This window comes from Podarcis filfolensis (assembly GCF_964270895.1).
Source record: "Podarcis filfolensis genome assembly, chromosome: 8".
Taxonomy (NCBI): Eukaryota; Metazoa; Chordata; class Lepidosauria; order Squamata; family Lacertidae; genus Podarcis; species Podarcis filfolensis.
In genome coordinates this window covers 32,171,395-32,193,476 of record NC_139611.1, presented here as the reverse complement: position 1 = coordinate 32,193,476, position 22,082 = coordinate 32,171,395, and the positions used below count along the sequence as shown (strand labels likewise).

General features: G+C 45.7%; 1 protein-coding gene across 1 annotated transcript in view; it reads left to right on the top strand.

Moving 5' to 3' along the window:
- The first annotated feature begins 97 nt into the window (after positions 1-97).
- Positions 98-22,082, top strand: part of VPS35 (VPS35 retromer complex component) — a 30,072-nt gene continuing 8,087 nt past the window's right edge. The window contains exons 1-12 of the mRNA XM_083626038.1: positions 98-213; positions 4,915-5,013; positions 5,713-5,809; positions 6,575-6,698; positions 7,009-7,191; positions 11,729-11,942; positions 13,425-13,508; positions 13,720-13,829; positions 18,039-18,135; positions 19,302-19,450; positions 20,566-20,773; positions 20,983-21,138. Coding sequence (XP_083482164.1) covers positions 211-213; positions 4,915-5,013; positions 5,713-5,809; positions 6,575-6,698; positions 7,009-7,191; positions 11,729-11,942; positions 13,425-13,508; positions 13,720-13,829; positions 18,039-18,135; positions 19,302-19,450; positions 20,566-20,773; positions 20,983-21,138 — 1,524 coding nt within the window. The 5' untranslated portion in view covers positions 98-210. The remainder of the gene's footprint in view (positions 214-4,914; positions 5,014-5,712; positions 5,810-6,574; positions 6,699-7,008; positions 7,192-11,728; positions 11,943-13,424; positions 13,509-13,719; positions 13,830-18,038; positions 18,136-19,301; positions 19,451-20,565; positions 20,774-20,982; positions 21,139-22,082) is intronic.

Sequence of the window (22,082 nt, the reverse complement as noted above, 5' to 3'; positions counted from 1 at the left end):
CGAAAGCCAATCACTGCAGCGGAAGGGAGCCTTCCCTCTTCGGCTTTCGGCCAATGGGGAGCGAGAGTAGAAGAAAAAGAGGCGGGGTCCCGAGCGGGTTTCCTTTGTCACATGACAGTGGTGGGAAGTGGGGGGGCGGCTGAGCAGGCGCCTAGCTAGGAGGGGGTTTGTTGCAAGCGCTGCGGGGGTTGCAGTGAGCGACGCGCCACTATGGTGAGTAAGAAAAAAAGAAGGGGGTGGTAAAGAGGGGTGGGGGTCGCCCTGGCAAGAGGGGCTGCTCAGGCCTCCTCCTCCTCCGCAGTCCTTTCTATGGGGCAAGGCTGTTGGCCTGGCTGTTGTTGGTTATTCACCCCCCTCCTCAGTTAAATCTATTAAGCCTTATCAGTTAATTGGGTCTATTTATATCGCCAACGTTAAGTGTTCTTTGGGTGCATTGCAGTCAGAATGAAACTGCAGAGCTGGACTACTGCAATGTGCTTTCCGTGGGGCTGCATCTTGAAGACGGCTTGGGGAACTTCAGTTGCTGCCAAAGGAAGCTGTCGGGGCGCTAAAAGTGAACGGGACGGGAGGTTTGAACACGCGACATGACTTTTGTGTTTAGTTGTGCTGACTGCTGGTGTGTTTCTCAGCGCAACTCAAAAGGGCTGGTATTAACCTTTAAGCCCCCCAAGCCCACCTTTCCTCAACCTCTGGAACAGGTGTGGGTGACCTTTGACCCTCCAGATGTTGCTGAAGAACAACTTCCGTGGTCTCTGACCATTGGGCATGCTTGCTAAGACTTTGGGAGTTGTAGCTCAGGTTCCCTGCTGTTGCTCTAGAGATGTTTTGGGCTGTAATTCCCAGGTAGCGCAGCTGTGCTGACCTGGACTGATGGGAGGGCACATTGTTGGGGAAGGCTACCCTAAATTGGTTGGGAATGAATTACTTTAAGATTGCCTGCACTCCTGTGATACTGCCTGTAATCCAAGACTTAGATATGTGCTTGTGTACTGACTGGAGAATTTGGTTAGGTTCATTAGCATTCACCAGAAGACCTTGTTGGTGGTGGCCTCACAGTTGTGGAAGTTTTCCGGTTAATATTTATTTGGACTCCTTCACGTCAGGCGTTGAGAATGTCTGCCAAACTTCTTACTAATGCCTTTCCTTAAGAGAATTTTGGTGATCTTAAGAATCTCTTACATATCTGCCTTTGGCCACTCAGTGCTTTGTACTGTAATGTTCATTTTTCTCCATGGCTTTATAAGGGATTGGCTCTGAAAAGGGACGAGCATATAACACATCAATATTAAAAATGCAACAATAACTGAACATTTTAATGCCACTCTTTATTGTTTCAGGTTCAGGACAGTGTACAGCATAAAACATTTATTTTTTAAACCCCCACAATACACACTTCAAAAAAAGAAGTTGAGCACAATCCTAAGTATGTTTACTATTGAGCTCAATGGGGGTTTATTATCTTCAAGAAGTGTGCTTAGAATTGCACTCTACAACTAAAGTAATTTAAACTGCTAAATTAAAAGACCATTTGAATTAAGGAAGTCTCAAGTTCATGTGGAGCTGCAAAGGCCCTGCTTAGCTAGCAAATACTTTTTCCAGAATAGGTAAGCAGTAAATAGCCCCAGGTGTGGCTTCCTTCATGACTAATGCTGCCATCCTGTGGGAGCCTACTCAGAAGTAAGCCCCACACTATCTAGTAGTGCCCTAGTAAGTACAGAGTCTTGCAGCACCTTAAAATACTGAGATGTTAGGGTAGGGCTGATGGGAAATGGGGGTCTGGCAACATCTGGCAGTCCAAAGGTTCCCTGCTCTTACATTGGGTGCTTTGTGTACATGGAAACTTCTTCATATGCAGATACAGAAATAACATACAAAAGAGAGGAACAAATGTGAAATCTGGGTCAACAGTAAAGGTTATGAATTTGATGGGCTCGTGAGAGAGCCATTCATGCCTTGGAGTCGTTTATATTTTTTGTTACCATGTGTGACTTAAGACCTTGTTAGGTGTTGCATCAGCGGTTGGGCATCTGAGTGGTCAAATACTGTGCAAATATTTTAAAATTGTTAGAACATCAGAACAATGAAAAAGTTACCTCGATCAACAACCAGGTTTGATATATATGCTAATTGCAACCCCCCCCCCAAGCCCTACATAAGTTTGTGCAAACAGGAACTCCTTGATTTGGGTAGCTTTCTTGTGTACCATTCTTTTGTTGGAAAGGCGCCTTCTTTGAGCCCAAAGAGACCTCTTCCTCTGGTGTTGGGATAGCCAACATGGAGTCTTCCAGAGATTATTGGACAACAACCACCATCCCCACCTTTTGGAAGCACTGGCTGGGGCTGATGGCATTTGTAATCCAAAACATCTGATGAGTATCACTTTGAGGAAGACTGCATTATGCAGCTGTATGGAAAAGCTGGCATTGAGGTAGATCAGTGATGGCCAAACTTGGCCCTCTAGCTGTTTTGGGACTACAATTCCCATCACCCCTGACCACTGGTCCTGTTAGCTAGGGATGATAGGAGTTGTAGTCTCAAAACAGCTGGAGGGCCAAGTTTGGCCATCACTGAGGTAGATGGTTGGAGGTCAGGAACACTATTGAATCTTGAGCTGAGAAACTTAAAAGCTCTGAGTGTGTTTGAAAATGGTAGGGATGAATAATCTTCAGATCAGAGCAGAGATAAATCATCTTCACTCAAGGAGCTTGTTGAAATGGCTGGACCAAGAGTGATGATTAATTTGTCTGTGTGGTTGATTGCCTTGCTGGCTGTTACGACCATCATTGAAGGTCTTCCTCTTGGTGCCTGCACCATCAGATGTGACATGGGTGACATCCTCGTTTCTGGAACCCTCCCCATTTCTATTCATCCGGCGCCAACTGTAATTTATATAGTTAATTTATCAGGATATATACTTCTCCCCACCACCAGAATTCCCAGGGTGGCTTCCAGAATATGAAAGTACAATAAAGCAAATCAGGTTAATGGTCTTTGGGTGTCGGCTAGAAACACATTTGCTTATGGGGACATTCAGAGGCCTTGACATAGAGTAGCTGGACCATGCCAGCAGGGGCTGATGGGAGTTGGATACCAAAACATCTGGAGGGCACCAGTTTGGACTCCCAACTCCCATCCGCTCCAGCCAGCACAATTGTGCAGAAGGGTACCAGTTTGGTGAAGGCTGGGTGAAGACAGTGTTCTTCAACCCTAAGTCCCCAGATGTTGCTGGACTACAACTCCCATTATCTCTGGTGATCGGCTAAGCTAGCTGAGGATGATGGGAATTGTAGTCTAACAACCTCTCGGGACCCAAAGTTGAGGAATACAAGAATATTTAGATTGCAGCCCTGTACTCACTCACCTGAGATTGAGTGAACTAAATGGGCTTTACTTTTTAAGTAGAGACAAGCTTGCAGTTTGGGTCTCCACTGTGTTTTATGTTTTATGTTGCATTGTTTGAAAACTTAGATTGTCAGGTTGTCCTGAAAATGTGTCTTAAATGATGCACTTTTAAAAATATAAACTAAGAGTGTTGGGCGTGTTTTCAAGAAATGAGGGAAATGAGTCATGATTGTTAGCTGTCAGTATACATATGGCTATAGAATATATTTTTTAAGATTACTGAAAGATGCGGGGGCGGGGAGAATATAACAGCATGGACTTCTAAAAGCAAATGTACTTTGCTTTTAGACTTGTACAGAGTACAATTATTCAAAATAATATACTTGGAACATACCGAAATTGGCTTTCTACACTAAAATAAATGCATTTCCTCTGGAATTTTGGTAAATCATTGAATGTGGTAACCAAGAAAAATAAAACCATTATAAAAGTTGGCTGTATTGGCATTTCATTAAATGGAAACAAGGAAACTTTGCAAGACATGTGAAATCCTTTCTAGGCTGGACTTTCTTGTGCTACCTTGGAAGAAAATCCCATGTGTTGACACTCTGCAGGACCTTATTCACTTACTGTGAGGTGCTTATGTCTTGCCATTCAATCAAGGAATCCTCAAGGTGGCTTACAACAGATTGCACCAATACAGGGCAAACAAAGACCGCACGTCCAGCCCCACAGCTTTCAGTTCTTTGGCCGGTGGGTGGGGTGAGAGTGTGCTTCTCTATGGCCAGAATTGACTTTCTACTTTTACATCTGCAGTCCCAGGTCCTTGCTGATCCTAGCTTCTGGTTGTCTTTGCCTACTCTTGGGCAGCTAAGTGCAGCATTCTCCATTACTGATCAGTAGTGTTGGTCCCACAAGAACTCACCATTAGCTTATTCCCACAATGGATAATTAACTTAAGAAATTGGTTGCCAGGAGATGAGCTCCTGGGCCCCTAAACTCAGATTATTTTAAAAGAGAATTAGACGAATTTAGGGAGGAGAGGGTGATTAGCTGCTGGCTTAAAAGAGCCCCTCCAGCCCCTTTCCATAAGGTTCTAGGTGGGGTTACAACAGTATGATATACAGTTATGAGAAGAGATTGAATCGCTACAATTATGAAAGGAGAGTTGTTCCAAGTGGAATGGAACTGTATAAACAGTATTTAGCCATGTGACCTACTTATTTAAGAAGTTTCTGCCCTTCACTACAAGGTTGCAGTGTAGATCCCCAACCATACAGTAATGAAGCCCAATAAAGCAAATGAAAGGATGTCCATCAGGCAGCAGAGGTATAGGGATCCTGCGTTGTTTGAAGATTGCACGCCAGTGGAAATGAATTGCTGGGGAGCAACAGCAGGGGAGAATGGTAGCTTCCTAGAAGCCTACAAGGAGGGCTTGAAGGTTTCTGATTGGTTTCTGGTTGGGGGAAGCGGGGTGATGGACTAGGTGGAATATCACTCTGACCCAGCAGCTCCTGCTCCTATGTTCTTGGTAGGAAGTAATCACCTGTTTCCCTTACCCCTTTTTCCTAGCCGACTACACAGCAGTCTCCTCAGGATGAGCAAGAGAAGCTCCTGGATGAAGCCATTCAAGCTGTCAAGGTCCAGTCCTTCCAAATGAAGCGGTGTTTGGTAAGAACTGTGGGGCTTGATTCCCTTAATAGTTTGGGCCCAGAGTTCTTCAACCTCAGTCGTCCCCCAGATGTTGTTGGACTACAATTCCCATCATCCTCAGCCAGCGGTCGTTGAGGATGGGCGCAGCAACACCTGGCCCAGTGTTTGTTAAGGAGCGCCATCTCCCCAATGAAGCTACCACTTACTAAGGTCTGCCAAGGAGACCCGTCCTGGATCCCTTCTCTGCAAGGGAATGCAGAACACCACAGGCTGACGCTCTGGAGTTCTCTTCCCCAAAGGGTCTACAAGGCTGCCTTTCCAACCATTTTTAAGCATAAAATTACATTTCTTATTCTTCTCAATTCATTGATTTCTGACAGGCATTGTCTTTTCAGCTTCTGCTGTTTTATTTGTGTTTTGTGTTTTAATTTTATTTATCTTTGGATATAATCTTACTGCTGTAAAACTGCCTTTGGATGTCTATTCAAAATAGTGGCCTAGACGTCATATCAAAAATATATTTCGGGCTGTTCTGGAAGGGTGAATTGGCAGGTTGCTCCTTGACCTCCAGAGCACTGGATATTCCTGAAAGTTACAAAAGGCAATCACTGCCAGGTGCATGTCTGTGTATGACTCTTGCATGGCGGGGCGGGGGAACTAATTGGGAAATGAGACGTGCGACCAATAATCTTACTTTTAAATGTTTTGTTTTGTTAGGACAAGAACAAACTAATGGATGCCCTGAAACATGCCTCTAACATGCTTGGTGAGCTGCGGACTTCGATGCTTTCCCCAAAGAGCTATTATGAGCTCTGTATCCTCTTGAGACTTACCTTGCGGCTAGCTGAGTCTTGTTTGGGGTGATGGTGATAGGGAGCGAGGGAACCTGGAACAACACCTGCAGATGGAAGTACCATGGGAGCGATTTTCTTGCTCAGCGTATGATCCAACTCCCTGCTCCCATGCAAGGGAATCCAGAACTGTATTATTTATTACATTTCTCAAGGTTGGGTTAGCACAGTGGTTCCCAAACTTTTTCAGGCCACCGCCCCCTTGGTTCCACAAACTCATCCCCAGTGCCCTCATTCCTATTAAAAGCATTCAGAACAGCGGTCTGCACGACTCACTAGGGATAATAAGAACATAATAAAATTCCAAATAATAACATTTACGTGCACATTTATTCAAAGTCCAGTTGAACCATTGAGTTGAATTAATTCAGCAAAATTGATGAAGTTGATACCAGCTAACAGTTATTTATATCTCCAGCACTCCCTGCCACTCCCTTGTCTCCTAGGTAATCACACCACCTGCAGAGGTTGGTACAACTCATTTTGGGAACCATTGGATTTCAAAGTCTTTCCCTCTTCCTCTTGCCTAGCTATCTCTGCTTGAAGACTTGAGCTTCTTGCCCTCTAAAATGTCAGCGCCTTCCTTCCGGCTGTCCCCTTCACCTGCTTTAAATTCTGAACTCTTCAAGGGCTACTGATTTTCCCTTGGTATTTCTGGGTAGTCACACACCCACACAGCACATCACCTACCTGCTGCTCTAGTCTGTATCCTTAACCACAAGGAAAAGATATGGCGATCTCCGATGAGCTGCACTACCTGGAGGTGTACCTGACAGATGAGTTTGCCAAGGGAAGGAAGGTGACGGATCTCTATGAACTGGTGCAGTATGCTGGAAACATCATCCCGCGGCTGTAAGTAACTAAGAATCGAGGGTGATGTATTGTGTTCTGGGACCAGTAATCTTCTTTCTGCAACTGCAGTAGCTTTTCCATATCACCTGAAATTTTCCTGTGGTAGAAGGGAGCATTGTTCGGTGGGCAGGAACTAAGTGGCCTTGGGCAGATGTTTTGGACTACAACTCCCATCACCCATAACAACCACACGATGGGAGTTGTAGTCCAAAACATCCAGAGAGTACAGCGTACAAGCAGGTTGCTTTTGCTTCTGTGATTTCACTTAAGTATCCTTAACAGTTTCTCTTTCTCCTCTCTCCTCCGCTAGATATTTACTCATAACTGTTGGGGTTGTCTACGTGAAGTCCTTCCCTCAGTCCAGGAAGGATATCTTAAAAGACCTGGTGGAAATGTGTCGTGGTGTCCAGCATCCTCTGAGGGGCCTGTTTCTGCGCAACTATCTCCTTCAGTGCACACGGAACATCTTGCCTGATGACGGGGAACAGACAGAGTAAGGAGCCTGGTGGGGCGGAAGTGGAGCTTTCATAAGTGTGTTGTGTGTGTTTGGTAGGCAGACACTGGAGCAAAGCTGCCTGGTCCCCAGGCATGGGCTGAGGTCACCTGAGGGCAGCAGCAGCAGCAGCAGGTGCAATTAGTGCCTGGAAGAGGTCACCTAAGACCCCTGTGTGCACCGCCTTGGTTCCAAGATGGAAGACGGTGGAGTGTAAATGGAGAGCTGCCAGTTTCACCTCTGATAACAGCAATGGCTCCCAACTTGGGCAGCCTTCTAAGCAGATTAGGCAAATTCATGGGAGGATAAGGCTGTCAATGGCTGCTAGTTGCCATGGCTATATTAAGAATATAAGAGGAGCCTGCTGGATCAGGCCAGCATCCTGTTCTCACAGTGGACCAAGCTGATGCCCCTATGGAAAGCTGGCAAGCAGGACCAGAGCACAGTCGCAGTCTCCAGCAGCTCTTGAGACCCAAGATGCTGAGTTAGATGGCCCTTGGTCTGATCCAACAGGGTTTCCGTGCAGTTTGCCAATCATTTGAGGTTCCTTTTCCTGTCTGCAAAGCGGCCCAGAAAGTCTTCCAGGATCTTCTTTCTCAGTTCAGCTCATCTGCTGGTAAATTCCCACGTGAGAGTGAACATCTCACCCATTCTAGTTCTGCTTAAAATATTTAACTTGAAGAGTTAGCGTTACAACTTATACAACTTATACAACTGCTGGTCTAAGGAAAACAAAGTAAAAAACTATGTACAGAGAATCCTTCCTTCCTGTCTGCTCTGGACAGAGTAACAGCCACCTCTTTCAGAGCATGTCTAATAGAGAAGTCGGTTGCTGGGGAGAAAACTTGTTGCTAGGGGCAAAACTGTGCAAGGATCATTTCAAGCCTTATTTTTTAGACTATACACAGAGCTCTTCTGATGTTCTTAAGTCGTGGTTGGGCAGGGGAAGGGGGGAAACCTGGCTCTCTGCTTTGGGACGTTTGCCAGCTATGCAAGTTGCTTCCCAGGAAGCTGAACATTGCAAGTTGGTTGCATTCTTTCGCTTTCATTCCTTGTTTAAGAAACAAAATAGCTTGGCCCTCCAAAGTGTCGTTATGAGCTGATCTTCTATTGCAGTCCCAGGGGTAGAATGTGCCCCTCTAGCCTTATCTCTCTGACCTTGGGACTCTTTCATTTTTCCATATAAACACAACATACATAAACATACAAAGACAAAAACAGAACAAAAAACATGTATCATTTCATATCCTAATTTCTTATACCTTTCTTCCCCGACTTCCTCATGCCTCCCTTTTCTGTATTCCAAATTCTTATCGATTGTTCAGCAAATCTTCCCTTATTTTAATTTAAATTTAGACTAGTCTTCCTTATTCTCCTTGTCTTAACCATAGCTAATAGTAACCATTTACTTTCCAGTCCAGCATCATTCTAACTTTCATTAATTTTGTAATATTTCTTTAAATAGTCTTTACATTTTTTCCATTCTTCTTGCGCTGCTTCTCTTCCCTGGTTTCGGATTCTGCTCGTCATTTCTGCCAAACCCATGTAGTCTATCACCTTCATCTGCCATTCTTCCAGTGTGGGTAGCTCTTGCGTCTTCCAGTACTTCGCAATGAGTATTCTAGCTGCTGTTGTAGCATACATAAAGAAAGTTATATCCGTCTTTAACACCCCTTGGCCGACAATACCCAAGAGAAAGGCCTCTGGTTTCTTGGGGAAAGTATATTTAAATACCTTTTTAAGTTCATTATAGATCATTTCCCAGAATACCTTAATCTTCGGGCAAGTCCACCAAAGATGAAAAAATGTACCTTCAGTTTCTTTACATTTCCAACATTTATTGTCAGGCAAATGGTAAATCTTTGCAAGCTTGACTGGGGTTATGTACCACCTATATATCATTTTCATAATGTTTTCTCTTAAGGCATTACATGCCGTAAATTTCATCCCGGTGGTCCACAACTTTTCCCAATCAGCAAACAAAATATTATGACCAATGTCCTGAGCCCATTTAATCATGGCCGATTTAACCGTTTCATCTTGTGTATTCCATTTCAGCAGCAAATTGTACATTTTTGACAAATTCTTAGTACTGGGTTCTAACAGTTCTGTCTCCAATTTTGATTTTTCCACCTGGAAGCCAATTTTACTGTCCAGTTTAAACGCTTCATTTATTTGGTGATAGTGCAACCAGTCTCTCACCTTCCCTTTTAATTTCTCAAAACTCTGCAATCTCAGTTTGTCCCCTTCCTTTTCCAAAATTTCCCAGTATCTTGGCCACTTGGACTCCATATTTAACTTTTTAACTGCCTTAGCTTCCATTGGCGACAGCCACCTTGGAGTTTTATTTTCCAGCAAGTCTTTATATCTAACCCAGACATTTAATAGTGCTTTTCTGACAATATGATTTTTAAAACTTTTATGTGCTTTAACCTTGTCATACCACAAATATGCATGCCACCCAAAAATATTGTTAAAACCTTCCAAATCCAAAATGTCTGTGTTTTCAAGAAGCAGCCATTCTTTCAGCCAGCAGAAAGCTGCCGCTTCATAGTACAATTTAAAGTCTGGCAGGGCAAACCCCCCTCTTTCCTTTGAATCCGTTAATATCTTAAATTTAATTCTGGGCTTTTTGCCCTGCCAGACAAATTTAGATATGTCTTTTTGCCACTTCTTGAAACAATCCATTTTATCAATTATTTGCAATGCTTGGAACAAAAACAACATTCTTGGCAATACATTCATTTTTATAACTGCAATACGGCCTAACAAGGAAAGCTTTAAGTTGGACCAAATCTCCAAATCTTTTTTCACTTCTCTCCAAGTTTTTTCATAATTATCTTTAAACAAATTCACATTTTTAGCTGTCATATTTATACCCAAATATTTCACTTTTTTAACCACAGTCAACCCTGTCTCGTTCTGAAACCTTTCTTTTTCTATCTGTGTCAAATTTTTCTCCAAAACCTTTGTCTTAGACTTATTCAATTTAAATCCTGCCATTTGACCAAACTCTTGAATTATTTCCAAAACTCTTTTCGTGCTAGCTTCTGGCTCTTGCAATGTAAGTACTAAATCATCTGCAAATGCTCTCAGTTTATATTGTTTAGCTCCGACCTGAATCCCTTTAACCAACTGGTCCCTCCTAATCATATTAAGCAAAACCTCCAGGACCGATATAAAAAGTAGTGGGGAGATAGGGCACCCCTGACGTGTCCCTTTTTCAATCTTGAACTCTTCTGTAACCACATTATTTACAATTAGTTTCGCCTTCTGTTCAGAGTATATTGCACCTATACCATTCTCAAACCCTTGGCCTACCCCCATCCCCCGGAGGTTCTTCAACATAAAACTCCAAGAAATGTTATCAAAGGCTTTCTCGGCATCCACAAATATCAAAACAGCCTTAGTGTTTATATTCACTTCCAGCTTTTCCAAAATGTCAATTATATTCCTTACGTTATCCGACAAATGCCTTTTTGGGAGAAAGCCCGCTTGGTCCCCGTGAATCTCCTCCATCAAAACTCTTTTCAGTCTCTTTGCTAAAATGTCAGCAAAGATTTTGTAATCCACATTCAATAACGAGATGGGTCGGTAGTTTTTAAGTTGGGTCTTTTCAGTCTCTGTCTTTGGTATAAGTGTAATGTAGGCCTCTCTCCACGTATCGGGTGCCCTTTTCCCCTCCATAATCTCATTGCAGACTTCCTTCAGAGATTGTATCAACCCTTCCTTCAAAACTTTGTAATATTTGGAAGTCAGTCCATCCGGTCCGGGGGATTTGCCCAGCGTCATGCCTTGAATGGCATCTTCTATTTCTTGTGCTGATATCTCCTGGTTCAATATTGTCTTACTTTCTTGCGAAACCTTTTTCAGCCCATTTTCCTCGAGGAACTTGACCTTGGGACTCTTTCAGAGGGCACTGCCATCACTGGCTCTGCCTTTTCCCCTCCTGGAGTGTTTTCTGCAGGGTGGAATGTGTCCTTGAATTCTGAGAAGGACTCTTGTTTGTCTAGATGGAAGATAGAGAGGGTTGTGTGTGTGTAGAAACTAGCCTACTGTACAAAAGCTAAGTTTATATTGATTTATTTGCCTACTTTTCCTTGAAAGGAAAGGATCCCCCCTTCTCCCCATTGCCTGATACATTGCCATGCACAAAACCTTCCCAGCTGAGCACTTCTATGGGAAGAGACACACTATGTACAGAAGCACAGCTTCATGTCCATGAAAAGGACACTCAAATCTTGTTTGGAAGAGATGCAAATTGTATGTTACAGTGTGCGGCTTTCTCCCTAATCCGGCACAGGCTTTTAAAATGGAGTGGTTCCCAGCGTGTGTTTAAATCCAGACAGGGGTTCTTCAAGCTACATATATTTAGCCCAAAGAGGGCTCTTTTTAACGAGCATCTCTCTTTGTGGTTCAAAGAGGATGCTGCTTTGTTTTATTTAAAAAATGGATTTGACCCTCATCTTGAAAGCAAATCTTCTCTGTCCTCCTGTACATCTGTAAAAAGGAAGCGCTTGCTCTCTTGACTTTACAGCGAAGAAACGACCGGGGACATCAGCGATTCCATGGACTTTGTGCTGCTGAACTTTGCTGAGATGAACAAGCTCTGGGTGCGAATGCAGCACCAGGGACACAGTCGTGACCGAGAGAAGAGGGAGCGTGAGAGGCAGGAGCTGAGAATCCTAGTGGGAACCAACCTGGTTCGGCTGAGTCAGCTGGAAGGGGTCAATGTGGAGAGATATAAGCAGGTGAGATGGTTTCTTGGCTTGGCTTGACTCCAGTTCTGAGTGGGCCTTTTCAAGTGTGGCTCCCTGGTTGTGGAATGATCTTCTGTATTCAGGCACACCTGGTGCCATCACTGTGTCTATTTCTAGGCAAAATCATTCCTTTTCAACCAGGCTTTGGGCCCTTAATTTGGAGGGATTTAAGTAAATTTGTGGTCACTTTCTTGCTCATCTTTTAGCCATTGGGTTGTGTTAAACCTGCCTTTTTACGTACATTATGGAGGTGTTTTTAGATTTTTCTTTTGGTTTTAATTTTTGTGTTATTTTGTAAATTGCTCTGGGTAATCTGTCATGAAAAAGTGTGATAATATGCTATTAATAATAAAAAGAAGAACAGCAACAATAAAAATGAATTGGTTAGTTGTAGTTTCTTACAGCTGCAGAAAATAAAGTTAGATTATTTTGTCCCCAGTAGTCATAGTTTTTAATTCAGCTTGTTAGTCACCTAACAGAGGGTTTTCTCTAGGCCAGTGGTTTTCAAGCAGTGTGCCGTGGCACCCTGGGGTGCCTTGAATGATGGTCAGGGGTGCCGCGGGCAACACTGGCCTCTGTCCCTCTTTCCTTCCCTCCCTCCTCTGACACCCTCTCATGTTTCTGCCTCCCCAAGGCTTGCACAGCTGTTTGTCATAGCAGCCCTGGTTGCAGGTTCCCCAGGTGGATGGTGCCTCTGTGGCTGGCCAGGGGGTGCTTCCCAGGCCCCTATGGGGCAGTGTGAGGAGTCACTTCTCTTTGGGGTGGCGGGGCAGCTCAGAGACCAGGGGCAGCAACTGCAGCTGCTCAGAGGATTCCCAAGGAGAGGGGAGATGATTGAGGGAACACTCCACAAAGGAGGGTGTTTGAGAAAGGGCGAGGGGCTGCCAGCTCTGCAGGCAAGGAGTGACATAACTGGGCTCCTGAGCCCTACAGGGATGCTGCAGAAAGAATGTAGTTGGTCCAGGGAGCCGTGGACTCAGAAAGGTTGATAGCCTCTCCTCCAGGCGACTAAGAATACAACTTAAAAACCACACAAAATCAAACATCAACCACCAGCCATCAAATTTAACAAATCAGTAGCAAAACCTCCAGCAGCCTCCACAGGAAACAAACAAACCAGCAACTCTGAGCAACGCTAACATAAAAATTTGGCACAGCTGGATCACATTCAGTCCAAGTGCCGGGGCGAAGATGAAAGTCCTAACCTGGTGTTGGAAAGCTTGGTGGTGACACCAGGCAGGCCTCATTCCAGAAAGCGTTCTGTGTTGGTGGTAGGGGGGTGGACAAGCGAAAAAGCAGCCTTCCAAGTCTTGGAGGGAAACACCAGATGAGGGTCTTGGAGGGTCTGGGTACGTGCATCCTGGGAGAAGTGTTTAAGTGGGGAATAGATTTTAGAGATGGGAGCAAGCGGGCAAGCTTGCAGAAGGCCCAAAGGAGGGAATTGACACACAGCTCTTTTTTTCTTCTGACCAGATTGTCTTGCCCGGCATATTGGAGCAAGTTGTCAACTGCAGGGATGCCTTAGCTCAGGAATACCTCATGGAGTGCATCATACAGGTGAGCCTGCAGAGGGATATTACAGACGGCTTTGGTTAAGTGGCATGGCCAGTACATAACAGCATGCAGGGTGTTTCTTCCTTTCGACTCTTCTGGGCCAAGGAAACAGGAAGCAACTGGGCATAGTGGTGAGTCTGTGGGAAGTATGGCAAGCGTAGAGAAACCATTGCCCTGCTCTGCTCAGCCAGCTGACTCTTACTGCTCTGTCTAGGTCTTCCCGGATGAATTTCACCTCCAGACCCTGAACCCTTTTCTACGAGCCTGTGCAGAGTTGCACCAAAATGTGAATGTGAAGAATATCATCATTGCTTTAATTGACAGGTGCGTAAGGAAGCATTTTAATGACACTGCAGGTGGGGAGGAAACCGATAGGCACTCAGGGAGAGCAGGTTATCTATCTTTTCCCAGCTATGAATTTCTCTTCATGGTTTCCAGGTCCTTTGCTCCATGCAGTCTTGTTATCTTAAGCAAAAAAAAAAGCCCCCACTGGTGCGATTCCTTCCAGTGATTGGTGGAGCTCCTGTGATGTCATGGAATGCTCACAACCTTTCTTTGGAGGCTGGCAAGACTTAACCCAGGGAAGTCTTATAGACAGTGTAGCTTTCTGTTGGGATTAAAACACACAGTTGGGGGTTAAAAAAAGGAAAGCTGGTCTTGTTGGTAAGAATTAAATTGGACTGGGAGTTTGATAGAAAGCGGAAGCAGGGGTAGAGTAAACAGAAGGCTGAGAAGAAGGAGCCAGAGTGAAGGCTGGGCAAAAAGGCTGCAGGAAAAGTTTTGTTAAGGGGGGAATGCATATTGCTGCTAAGCTGTATGCCGCTTAACTCCCAAAGGGAGTTCTGAGTGGCTTATAAGTATAAAACCAAAGCATGAAGATGCATATTTAAAATACACAATATAACGATTCCATCAAAATAAACACGCACAATTAAAATGTGTGAAGAAGCACGCCAATTAAAACAGCACAGCAATTAAAACTGCTTAAATAGCCATTATAAAACAGGAGGTCAGGTCAGGTGGAACGCTTGTCTGGAGCAGGCGTGCTTTTCAAGAGCCCACTCTGCAAAATCATAATTGAGGAAATGAGGTTTTACCTGATCTTTGTTTTTGTTTTTTGGAGGGGGCAGAAGAGATCTAGCATTGGCAAACCAGAATAGGGATTCTCAAGCTCACATGTGGCCCTCTGGATCTCTCTCTCTGGCCCTTGGGAGCCTTCCCAGGCCATAGCCCTCACTGCCCTTACTTCACATCTTCCATGCGTGTTTTTGCCTGCCTGAAATGTTCCCTCGAAGTCCAGTAATGCCTCTTGCTTGCCTGCTTGGAGGGCGTGTGCAGAAACCAGCCTACTGTGCAGAGGTAAAATTTATATCCCTTGCTCTGCCCATGTTTGCATGTGGCCCCCAAAAGGTTACCCAGAAGGTAATGCGGCCCCCGGACTGGAAAAGGTTATCCACCCCTGCTTTAAACAGTAGCAGTTGTGTGCTGTTGGCAGGGAGGAAGATAGGGAGGAGGGAAGGATGTCTGCAAGCCAGCAAAGGCTCTTGTCCATGCCGACAGCTTGCTAACAGGATTGGGGCATGTGCTGTTGTCAGAAAAGGGTATTGCTGGGTTTGGGTGCTTGGAGGGCAGAAGAAATAAGATGCATAGAGGCAACAGGAAGGTTGAATTTCACATGGATTGTTAAGCTAGCCAGCCATGCCTGTTTTGCAGGTTTTGGCATGGTGGTTTGGGAGATGTCGAAGCCGAGTTCTGCCATTCCCTCTTGCCTTTCTCCGTTCCCTTTCTGCAGATGGATAGCTGTGGTTGGAGGCAACAGTGCTTCTGAATGCCAGTTCAGGAGGGGAGACGGCTCTTGTGTTCTGGTCCTGCTTGCTGGATTCCCATTGCAGGCATCCGGTAGGCTGCTGGACTAGATGAGCCATGGGCCCGATCCATCAGACACCTCTTTTTAAGTTGTTGGTTGCATCCAGCTAAGCTTTACTCAGAGTAGACCTACTGAAAAGAATGGACCCCAATTAAGTCGTGCTCATACGCTTCTACTCCAAGTAGGTCTGTCTAGCGTTGGATACAAGCTCGGATGGCAGCGTTATCAGCATCTTTCCGAGAAATGTGTGTGGTTGAATCGGTGTCTGTGTTTATAAAGCTGATTGCCTTTTCAGTATTGGCAAAAGTTTGCTTTTGCATGGCGGGCAGGGATAAGCTGTGCATTTGTGTGGGAGCAATGGGTGATTCAGCTGCTCGGAGTGAGCTGAGCGCTTGTATGTTTGGAGGTGGCTTTGCTTTGACGACCTCTTTGACTCACGCAGGTTTGCATTGCTTCGGGAAAAGCCTTTGTACAGCGTGAAGCAGGCGACCTTTGGGTGACTTTTTGTACTCTCTCGCTTGAGTGTTTTCCCCGGTTATTTCTCTGGAACATCCAGTCTTCTCTGCAGCTTGAAATGGCAAGAGATGCGGGTGCAAACCATCCATTTATTTCTCTAATTCCAGTGTTAAAAGCCCAGCGCTTGACAGATTCCCCACCCCCACCCCCCAGTTCATCCTTTTGGCGTCTAATGCTTCTAATGCAGGGAGAGACTGACTTGCTCAGCTTGCTGGCTTAAATCTGTGGATAAGTTTGCGCAGATCTGGTTTTTGAAGTCCTGTGACCTGACCACCTTCGGAAGTCAGTGGCGGCACCAGGGGGGAAACAAAAATTTGGGGTGGCACAGGAGGGGCAAAATATATTTCTAGGTGGGCAAGAAATTAAAATAACAGTGTATGCTAATGACAGGTGTTCAGAAATGGGGGGCAAGTGATGGGATGAGCTCCTTGTTGGCAGGGGGCATTTCCCCCTCTCCCCCTGTATCACCTATGACTGAAGCTAAGCAGGTCTGTACCTGGTCAGTGCCTAGGTGGGAAACCACCTGGGGACCCCTCCCATACTGCCTTGAGTGCCATTACAGAAGCAAAGCAAATCTTTATCGTTAACGGTCAGTGACCAGCACCCTAGAAAGCACATAAAGCACATTATTGAAATGTGAATAACAAGAGTAAAAGAGAGCAAAATAAAGTAGGAACTCAATTTTTACACTTTGTAACTCCCTGCCTATTGACCTCAGGAAGGCGCCTTCACTGTACCCTTTTTGGTGCCTGATAAAACAGGTGGCGCTGTGGTCTAAGCCACTGAGCCTCTTGGGCTTGCCAATCAGAAGGTTGGTGGTTTGAATCACCGCAACAGAGTGAGCTCCCATTGCTCTGTCCCAGCTCCTGTCAACCTAGCAGTTCGAAAGCATACCAGTGCAAGTAGATAAATAGGTACTGCTGTGGCAGGAAGGTAAACAGCATTTCCATGCGTTCTAGTTTCCATCACTGTGTTATGTTGCACCAGAAGCGGTTTAGTCATTCTGGCCACATGACCCGGAAAGCTGTCTGTGGACAAACACCAGCTCCCTTGGCCTGAAGCAAGATGAGCGCTGCAACCCCATAGTTGCTTTTGACTGGACTTAACCGTCCAGGGGTCCTTTACCTTTTACCTTAAAACATGTTTGTTTCGACACAGATGTTTGGAAAATTGATGCGAGTTTTAATCTATAGTTGTTTTACCTTTTCGAATGTCTTAAATTAATTGGTGTACTTTTTTCTTACTGATTTTATTGTTTTATCATTTTTGTAAACCTCTTTGAGGTTTTTTCTTTCAAGTGGTGTATAAATGTGAAATGACAGATAAGTAAATAGAAAAATAAATAATAACCTAGAGTAAAAAGTAGGTGGGCATTGTCAACTTAAAAGATGCAATCCTGCCTCAAAAGCGAAAGAGCAAAATGTTTATGAAGTGTCTGGGATCAGTTTCTGGCAGGTTTCGCTCACTGCAGCAGAATATTTGGCTGCACTCAGAGGTACAAATGCATGTTGATCCGAGCAGAAGGACATAAAATGATTGTCCTGGCAGATTTGGTAAAATGGGTTCAATAAAGGTTTTATGCAAGCCGCGGTAGAAGGAGCAGCACAGGAAGATTTGCATCTCACTCAACCTCTCCAAAGCTTCAGGAGCACTTACATTTTTTGGACTCCAACTCCCATCAGCCTCGGCCATCCTGGACAATGGGTCAGGAATGATGGGAACTGTAGTCCAAGAATCTGAAGGGCCACACGTACTGATGTAATGCTTCCTAATGTAATGCCCACAGGGGCTAGGAATTGTAAGGTGGCTGCTCACCATACATTTAAAGTGCATTCAACAGATACTGGAAGCACTGATTTCCCGCTCCAAAGAATTCTGGGAAGTGTAGTTCCCCCTCATAGACTGACAATCCCCAGTACACTTAATAAACTACAGCTCCCAGGATTCTTCGGTGGAAGCAATGTGCTCTTAAATGGGCATTGGATATTTTTTAAATGTAGGATGTCTGTACGTTCTAGGAACCTAGATTTTACTTTGAGAGTAAGTAGATACTGATGCCACAACCCTCAAGCACCCTGACTTGGAAAAGAGCTTTGGTGGGTATTGGCCTGCAAATCACATTTCCCCAAACTTCCTTTCCATGGCTTTAGGCTTGCGCTCTTTGCTCACCGAGAGGATGGACCAGGGATCCCTGCTGACATTAAGCTCTTCGACATTTTCTCCCAGCAGGTGGCTACTGTCATACAGGTAAGTGGAGAGTTCGGCCACTTACCTCAGCGGTTTTTAAAAAACTCGGACTTACCCTGGGTAGTCCACAAGTGCAGCTGCTGAGTCTGACGATTGGCTAGTCCAAGTCAAAAGTGGCTACTGGGCTGGGTCCCCTCCCGGTCCTCGCAGTGAGCTTTGGAGACCCTTCAAAGTGGCACCTACTGGCCCCACTTCTGGTGTCATGCATGACATCAGGTGTAGGGCTGGTGGGTGTGGCTTACCTGAAACAACTTCACAGGCCAAATGGGGAGGTGTGGTGGGCCAAATATGGCCCGCAGTCCAGGTTTCCTGCTCCTAGTGAAGTGTGTCGAGGGTATCTGAAGGCAGCCCTATTTAGGGAAGTTTTTAATGACTGATGTTTTAATGTATTTTTAATCTTTTGTTGGAAGCCTCCCAGAGTGGCTGGGGAAACCCAGCCAGATTGGCGGGGTATAAGTAATAATTTTTTATTATTATATTATTATTATTGGCTCCATCCCAGCTTCCTTCTGTTGCACGGGAAAATCTGAAAGATTCTTCTAAGCCTGTGTTTCCCAAACTTGGGTCTCCAGCTGTTTTTTGAACTACAGTTCCCATCATCCCTGGCCACTGGTCCTGCTAGCTAGGGATGGTCGGAGTTGTAGTCCAAAAACAGACCCAAGTTTGGGAAACACTGTTCCGAGGGGAGGGTTGGACTAGATGAACCTTTGGTGCACTTCCAATTCCACAGTCCTGTGATTCTATGAAAAGCCTCCCTGCAATTAGGGTCCCTGACTGCTTAATGCAGAAAAGGTTGGGACGGAGGAGCTGGTGTTGGGACTCCCTTTATGCACCCCCAGCCCATTTTGCACCCTTTCACATCTGTCTGAGTGCCTCAGCAGTGCTTGTGTGTGTGAAGAAGGCATTTGGGAATCCAAAAGAGTCTGCGTACGAGTGCCTCTTCCAGTCCCGATGCGTGTAGGCCCTTGACGTAGACATCTTGCAGAAGTTGCACAAGCCTGGGCCTGAGCAGCGTCTGAAGGAGAGACCACCTGTCCCGTCCCCCCCACCAATGCTGCCCTGTGTCTGTGCGTGAATTATAAATGTAATAAATGCAAGTGCCCTTTCTGCAGCCGCCTGACATGCAGATCTCCTCTTTATTTTCCCTGCGGTGTCCGCAACTCCAGTCTAGACAAGATATGCCTTCGGAGGACGTGGTGTCGCTTCAAGTCTCTCTCATTAACCTGGCGATGAAGTGCTACCCGGATCGTGTTGACTATGTCGACAAAGTGCTGGAGACAACGGTGGAAATCTTTAACAAGCTGAACCTGGAGCAGTGAGTGGAGGCTGTCTGGCTCGCGGCAGAGCAGGCCACGCTCCCTGCTAATTGGGGGTGGTGGGCGGAAGGGGACCGAAACCAATTAAGTCTGCCTGGCTAAATTGGCCTGGCTCTTTTTCTTCCAAGTGCAGCAGATGGTTCTGTCCTAACAATGAATTGTTGCTGAACGGCTGAACCTTGACAACAGGAGGTCTAAATGTTTGCATTGGGCAAATATCACTTTGCTTCTAGATCTGTTTCTGCTGTTTCCCCCCCTCTATTTTCCTGAGATGTCAGCTTCCAAAAGTGGGGCCAGGGGGTAGAATCCATTTGTTGTTTTTCTCCGGAAGCCAGAGGGCCCTTGAGTGGTTCCTGCGGCAAAAGAAATGAAGTAGAAGTAAAGAAAAGAAAGAAAAGAATATTGAGCCTAGGGAAACTGGTTTATGAAACCAAACTTGTCTGGAAACCAAGCCCTCATGGGGTCACATTTAAAGGAGCTGGGGATATTTAGCCTGGAGAAAAGGAGCCTGAGAGGTGGCACTGTAGCAATCTTTAAATATACAAAGGGTTCTCTGAGGGAAGATGGAGCAATCTTGTTTTCTGCTGCTCCGGAGAGTCGAACCCGAACCAGTGACAAGAACAGAGATTCCAACTAAACATTAAGAAGGACTTTCTATGCGTAATTGCTGTTTGACAGTGGAACAGACTAGCTTGGAAGGTGGTGGACTCTCCTTCCTTGGCAGTTTTAAGGCAGGTGTTGGACAGCCATCTGCCAGGGAAACTTCAGTTGCCATTCCTGCATTCAGTTGCCATTCCTGCCATTCCAACTTTACAATTCTGTGAAAGTACCAGAGAGCTCACAGCCCTTCCATACTCATGTTTTTACTCCTGGTTTACTCCTAGGCATCCTTTATTTCAGTAATATAATTTGGGGGCGTGGAGTCACTTTGTTCCTGTTATGAAAACAACTGGGAGTCAAGAAATCCTTTGCTGCTCTGCTGAAAATCACCCAGAAATCTACCAACAGATCCCGATCCCTCCTCTGCTTCACTTGTGCCCTAAACTCTAGGAAACTTGATACATGCCAATCCATTGTTGCCTGCTTAATTCTTAATTTATTTCTTTTTTTTTAGCATCGCCACAAGCAGCGCTGTATCCAAGGAGCTGACGAGGCTTTTGAAGATCCCGGTCGACACCTACAACAATGTCCTGACTGTCTTGAAACTGAAACATTTCCACCCACTCTTTGAGTACTTCGACTACGAGTCCAGGAAGAGCATGAGTTGTTACGTGCTCAGCAATGTGCTGGATTACAACACGGAAATCGTCTCCCAAGACCAGGTAGGGAAAGAGCGTAATGGAGTTGGCAGCACCCGTACTTCAGAACTGCCTCCTCCCTGTTGACATGAATACCTTAGTTGTATTTCTTTTGGTGCCTGCCTAAAACCTTTGGGCTTGTGGCTTCTTTGATCCAGGCCAGTATGCGTTGCATACTGAGCTGCAGGGAGCATGAGCTGGGCCTCACTGCCCTTATCCTCCGCCTCCTGCAGGTAGATGCCATCATGAACCTCGTGTCGACGCTGATCCAGGACCAGCCAGACCAGCCGGCTGAGGATCCAGATCCCGAGGATTTTGCAGATGAGCAGGGCCTTGTGGGCAGGTTTATTCACCTCCTCCGTTCCGACGATCCTGATCAGCAGTACCTGGTATGGCTTCTTTAAAGCGTTGCAGTGGGGCTGCTTCAAAGAGATGCTGTTCAGCGGTGGGGGACCTCGGGCCCAAGGGCTGAATGCAGCCCCCCCAACCACTCTTTCTGACACTTGGGGCTCTCCCCAGGCCACCCCTCCTCCTTGGCCACACCCCCTAGTGGCACTTGCTTTACACTCCTGAGTGCAAAAGCAACTGTATCCTAACTTGTGATTCCCAGCAACTGCCATTCAAAAGCGTTGCTGCTTCTAACTGTGGAGGCAGAGCACAGTCATCAGCCCTTGATAGCCCCCCCCTCCATGGATTGGTCAGATCTTTGTTTAAAGAGAGCCAGTGTGGTGTAGTGGTTAAGAGCGGTGGACTCGTAATCTGGTGAACCGGGTTCGCTTCCTGCTCCTCCACATGCAGCTGCTGGGTCACCTTGGGCTAGTCACACTTCTCTCAAGTCTCTCAGCCCCACTCACCTCACAGAGTGTTTGTTGTGGGGGAGGAAGGGAAAGGAGATTGTTAGCCGCTTTGAGACTCCTTAAGGCAGCCTTTCTCAACTTGTGTGTCCCCAGATGTTGAACTACAACTCCCATCACCCCTAGCTAGCAAGGCCAGAGCTCAGGGATGATGTTGAGTTGTAGTCCAACAACATCTGGGGACCCACAGGTTGAGAACCGCTGCCTTAAGGGGCATGAAAGGCGAGATATCAAGTCCAAACTCCTCCTCCTCCTCCTCTTGTTCTTCTGCCATCCAAGTTGGTGGCCATCCCTAGCTCCTGTGGGAGGGAGTCCCACAGTTTTAACTCTGCGCTGTGTGAAGGAAGTAAACCTGATATTTCTTTTAAACTGGAAGGGCTGAGGACTGAACCTGCTTGCAGAGAATCTGCTTTGCTACTGAACTGTGGTTCCTCCGTAGCCATCATTCTCTCGTCCGTGCACATTGGCAAATAAGATTG